Source organism: Sinocyclocheilus anshuiensis, unplaced genomic scaffold, assembly GCF_001515605.1.
Source record: "Sinocyclocheilus anshuiensis isolate Anshui unplaced genomic scaffold, SAMN03320099.WGS_v1.1 scaffold322, whole genome shotgun sequence".
Lineage (NCBI taxonomy): Eukaryota > Metazoa > Chordata > Actinopteri > Cypriniformes > Cyprinidae > Sinocyclocheilus > Sinocyclocheilus anshuiensis.
Genome location: NW_015542366.1, coordinates 412,358 through 418,165, shown reverse-complemented (window position 1 = coordinate 418,165; position 5,808 = coordinate 412,358). Strand labels below are relative to the sequence as shown.

Here is a 5,808-nt window from a genome sequence, read left to right as displayed (position 1 = left end):
CACTAAAATTTGATGGCCTCCAGTATATTTTGCTGTATGAATATTTGAATATGCAATACACCAAAATAAAGATCAGAGCCTCTACTTTTAAACAAAAAAATGTTGTTTAAAAAAAAGTTTTATTCTAGCTTAAAGCATTCTTTTTTTATCAACACTTGAATATAGGTAGGTTTCATAAAAAATGCATAATTTTGAGCAAAAAGGTGAAAATATCACATTTTAATCAAAAACTACATCTGGATAATATTCAGTACGATTATCAAAGCATAAATCCAGTAAATCGCTTCAATCAATACCTCCAATAGACATATACCACTTCCTGGATCAACATTTTACTCTGTAACATTATGCAGTTTTCATTTATATGCTGTCTATTGCTGATGATCGCATCATTTTTTATATGCATCTGTTTACATAAGAGATCGCTAGTTTCTCCGTCCTGTTCATGTGTGTTTTTGTTCGGGAGGTTTTGTACTCATTCAGAAGATGCATAATAGTGCCCCCGAGTGTATAACAGTGAAAACACGAAAAGCCGTAAAAACTCGTCTTTGGCGGGGAAGCGTTTTCTTGTAAAAGATGAGATAACTCGTCAATGGCGGGGAAAGCGTTAATTTAATGTGCCAACAAAATTAAACAAGAATTTTGAACCTGGTTTTATTCAGCGTTCAGATTTCTGTTCTGGTAATGTATGCAAATGAGTGCATATTTAATTAGACAAACTTGTAATACAAAAAAATGCATGCATTTTCTTAATCCTCTGAGGAATTATGGTCATATCTACTAGTTAACATTTTTACCCTATTCAACTGGAGTGTCTTGCCTTAAAACATTAAAGTGTAGAAAAGTGCATGTACCAGGGCCTCCAGTTCAAACTCAAGTGTTTTCTTGCGTGCTTTGAGCAGGACGATGTTCTCCTGCTCTCTGTTTCTCTGGGTGAGCAGTTCCTGTCTGCGTGTTCTCTCCCACTCTAACTGCCGCTGACGCTCCAGCTCCCGTTTAGCAGCCTTCACACACAACACACACTCAAGAGGTTACAGATGATGCTGATAGTGTTTAACATGCACTGAGAATTTTTTAACTTACCTCTCTTCTCTCGATCTCCTTGCGTCTCTCCTCCTCCCTCTGTCGCTCCAGCTCTCTCTGTCTCTCCAGTTGTCTGTCCAGCTCCTGCTGTCTGCGTCTCTCCTGCTCCAGTCGTTCTCTCTCCTTCCTGTCTTGCTCCTCTTTCTCCAGGGCCGCCAGTCGCTCCTGCTCTTTCCTCTGCTGCTCCAGCAATGCATGCCGACGTTTCTCCAGCTCCAGGTTTCCACGCTCAAAGTTCTCTCGTTTCTTATCCTCGAATGTGACTGAGGGGAAGAACGGAAACAATTTTAAGACAGATTTTTACATTTAAAACATAGTAGCAACCTCTTTTACATCTAGCATGAACGTGTTTTTGTTGATACACTTGATCACATTAAAAGCCATATGTAACGGTGATTGTATTGAGATCACTGAAACCAGTTTCAAAGGTCGTCACGACTGTTCTGACCATATTCAATGAAAATGTTACCGCATTTTGTTAACCATAAACAAATATGGAAGTAATATGTAAAAGGTTGCACTACACATAAAACATTAATTGTCATTTTGTCAGGCTGGGCTTTAAATTTTCTATCATGCTCTACTTTTATTATGTCTTATGATCTGGTCAATTAAAAGAACAATATCTCACTAATAATTCCACTTAACTACACTTGCAATTTCTCATTTGTATCCCCAGACCTTCACTCACATTTCTCTCAGGGAGCTTTAAAACATCTTTTACCCATTTTCTCCACTTCTATTGTCTATTAGCATTATATACAGAGGGTATGTTTCTTAAGTATGTAAAAGTAACCAGAAACCTGGTATTCTATAAGCCAAAATGAGGGAATGCACTTTGAATTAGCCATTAATGTTTTTTAAAAATTGGTAAATGGAGGAACATTTATAATTAATGTAGCCTTTGTGGTAATATGCAAGTGGCGTTTTCCATTTTGTATGGGTAAGTGGTATCAGATCTCACAACGAATTGCACTGCAAGATCTAAATGCAAGTTAAATAGCTAAATCCAGTTAAAGACTATCCAGATAAAAATGCATTAATGCCAGAAGCAAAGGGGGCCTTTTTCATGTCTATACTTGTCATCTGATCCACAAATATTTTATCAGTGAGTCAGCTGAGTTTCCATGAAACTGATTAGGATTTACTCTTGTCCTCTGACCTGCAAGTTTTTTCTCTGCCTCTTTTTCCTCCTCCTCCAGCTCATCCTGAGACCGTAGGTCTGCCGAGTGTATACTGGTCACAGACACTCCACTACCAGAACGCACTCTCCTACACAAACAGGAAAGAATTAAGTCCTATAAATGTAACCATTTGCATCGTTAGAATAAAAGTTCTCTTAACTCTAACTTTCAACTAAATTGGCAGATAATTCCAAGTCATGAAAGATGATCATTGACAAAGTATATATATAGTTGTGTGCCATCAGTGGGGTCACTCACCTGAATGTCGGAGGTATGAGGTCAGGGGGCAGTAAAGGCGGAAGAGGCAGACCGGACATGGCCATGTCAATTAAGTGCATGGCCAGAATAAACTCTTCTGCAGTCAACTTTCCATCCTGGTCTATATCTGACAGGTTCCTATATAGATAAACAAGTGGATGTTATTATTGTTATAAGGAGTCAAAACAGCTATTTATCTTGCCTTTCCACATGACACCACATCACTCAAGATCCGGTGTTAAAGTGCCCCTATTATGCCATTTTGTTTTAGGAGCCACCTACAATAGGTTTACATGCTTGCAAGGTCAAAAAAAAAAAAGATTTTGTTTTCTCAAAATATGCATTTAATATCACCTAATTTTCCAACGATTCGCAAACAATTTGTTCGAAGCAGTTCTAAGATTCAGTCTCTATAAACACCTCCTTTCTGTGAGCCTACTCTGCTCTGATTGGTCAGATGGCCCAGTCTGTTGTGATTGATCTACCTTGTACAGTGTGTGTCAGAAACAATACGCCCATTGCCATAGTTCCGTATTTTGAAAGCTCGATAGAAAATATAAACACATATTATTTATCATACTTACAAGATGTTATTTAGTGGAGCCAGTTGGTCCAAATAAACTGGGTACTGAGTCATCTTTGAAGAGCAGTGTTTTGTGAATGCAGCGTTGAACATAGGTGGGCATTATGCAAATGTGTTACCTCGTGACGTGTAGCTGTCACGGAAGTGGGATTCGAATTACTGACGACTCGCTTAGGCTGCTCAGAGTTAATTATTTCTTTTGGGAGACAACTTTATTTATCGTGCACTTTCGGCTTTACTACTTTGCAGATCGTTTACATTCACATACAGCTACATTACAAACTGAATGAAAGGCAATATTCGAAATGGCATAATAGGGGCACTTTAAACATAGGCAATACAAAAATCCCAAGAACAGCATGTTAAAAGATATCAAAACAGCAGTCGGACGTACTCATAACAATATCCAGATACCAATCCTCATGTTTACACTGATTCAAATCTCAGAACTCTGAGATTTGTTTGAGTTTTAAATGCGAGACAGAGACACAGTAAAAAAAATTTTTGAGATCCGCACCAGATGGTTGCCAGCTGGGTCTGCGGTAGACTGGACTGCATTAGAATAGTTCTGGCTTGTGGACCTGAAGCAGAAAAGAAAGAGAAAGAGAGAGAGAGGAAACAGAAGTGAAAGAAAGAGTTGAGTATGTTGAGTCAGCAACCTCTGTTTCCTCTAAGCCGTACTGAGTAACCACTGTCACTCATCACAAGAGCTTTGAGCTCTACAAACACACTGAATTAAAAACTAGATTCTTATAAAGAAAATATGAATGGTAATAAATGCACATGAAAATAGTATTAAATCAAACTTGAAAATACAAAACTATAATAACCTTGTTAAAATGTACAGCTACGCAGCATTTAAATTTGATATTTAAATTAGATGAGGGTGAGGCTACCCAGAGCTGAACAACAAAACATAATACAAAGTGTTTCACTGCCTGATGTTTGTTATGTGTCATGCTTTGTGTGACAGACACCACACCTGTGAGATAACCACTCATCATTTTGTCATGGCTGTTGAAGAGTTGGCGGTACTTGAGCCGAGAGGACTGAGACACGGCCCAGTCAGTGGGCGGAGGAGCAGCCGGAGCACTAAAGAGACAATGTGTGTGTTTAAGTGGCTTTATTCTGCTCATTTACAAGTTCAACATTTTATTTTTGGGGACTGCTAGAATACATTTACACGATTTACAGTTCAAAAAACATGATTTTTCCCAAACTGTACATTGGTACAGCATCGCTTTTCACCCTCTGGCTGAAACACTGTTTTAGTTCCTGTCTTTGTGACGTAGCTAAATGATGGAAATAATGGCAGGACTACAAACAAGGCATTTCAGGCAAGTGTTTTTCTGCACACTAAAGGAAAGGTAAAAGCAAAATAGGTGGTTTTTAACATCTATAAAATTTCTGCGAATAGAGTGTGCATGTGTGTGCGTACCTGGGTGCCTCTACAGACTGGCCCTTCTGTAGCTTGATACTGGAACGATTGAACGAAGCTGACAGACAGAGACAAACACCCATAAATTATTGTGCCAAAGTAAACAAACTGTATAAGCTGGTCTGGGTAGTGTGAGCGTGTGTTCACATTACCTGGATGTGAGAATCCACTCATGGGTTGTACCATAGCGGGCGCTCCATTAGCAAGAGATGGTACCGCTGGGGTCACTGATGCTACCAGTGGTGGAGACACGCCTACTCCCGGCACTCCTGGGGGCAGAGGGGGCAGGGGCATGGGTGGCACCGCTGGCAGGCCTGGCATTGCCCCCATACTGGTCATCCCTGCAGACACCGATCAAATAAATAATGAATTAATTTAATAGATTAATAATAATTAAAACAACATAATTAAAATAAATTAATGGTGAGACAGATAAGGTATGCTTGATGTACTGAATTTAATTTATTTTAATTATAACATTATATAAGAGACTTTAAATCTCTGAGGGACTTTACTGAACCACAATCCTAAAAAAAGCCCTGAACAAGGGGTCTGTTAGAAGAGTGGTCTAGTGTTGGACAATGGGGGGCCTTCGACAATGGTCTTGGACTAAGACTTCATCTGTGTCCTGATATGTAACATGTCATTCAAGCCATCAGAATGAAAGCGTTCTTACCAAAAGGGGGCTGCGGGGGTATGGAGAGGGGTGGCTGCTTCATGGAGGTGGGCAGTGAAGGAGGGAGGGGGTGACCCTGCAGCTTCAATTTAATCAGCTTCATTGCGATGGAAAATTCATGCATGTCCATCTTCCCATCGTTGTTCATGTCGGCCAGGGCCCTGCAAAACATGGACAGAGTATCTTTTTCAGGATTTGCAACCTGCTACACAATCGGTTTTCATAGACACAGTAGCCTGAACAATTTTGAATGTTAAAAAAATGACGTAAATAATGTAACAATGCTACAGTAATTGGTTAACTGTAAGTTCATGTTTTTTGGTTAATTTACGGTTTTAGGAAGCAGAAACTATGAACTACCTAATACTTTACAGTGAAAAGCAGTAAAAGGCCATTCTCAGAAGCTCCTGCATGACACATCACATATGATTGTGTTCTTATTTTTGTTATCAGTGTTATCATTAAGGCAGTGGTTCTTAACTGGTTTGGCCATGGGACCCCACATCAAGCCGCGACCCAATTTTTTAGGATACATACATACACACATACACACATACACACACACACACACACACACACACACACA

At 39.4% G+C, this 5,808-nt stretch overlaps 1 protein-coding gene across 4 annotated transcripts in view; it reads right to left on the bottom strand.

The window, feature by feature from the left end:
- Positions 1-5,808, bottom strand: part of LOC107692118 (intersectin-1-like) — a 43,037-nt gene that overhangs the window by 12,328 nt on the left and 24,901 nt on the right. For all 4 annotated transcript variants that reach the window (XM_016491024.1, XM_016491025.1, XM_016491026.1 and 1 more), the window contains exons 5-13: positions 5,223-5,383; positions 4,699-4,887; positions 4,547-4,604; positions 4,091-4,200; positions 3,626-3,689; positions 2,526-2,663; positions 2,246-2,355; positions 1,084-1,346; positions 855-1,004 (exon numbers count right to left, since the gene is read on the bottom strand). In XM_016491024.1, the coding sequence (XP_016346510.1) occupies positions 855-1,004; positions 1,084-1,346; positions 2,246-2,355; positions 2,526-2,663; positions 3,626-3,689; positions 4,091-4,200; positions 4,547-4,604; positions 4,699-4,887; positions 5,223-5,383 (1,243 nt within the window). The remainder of the gene's footprint in view (positions 1-854; positions 1,005-1,083; positions 1,347-2,245; positions 2,356-2,525; positions 2,664-3,625; positions 3,690-4,090; positions 4,201-4,546; positions 4,605-4,698; positions 4,888-5,222; positions 5,384-5,808) is intronic.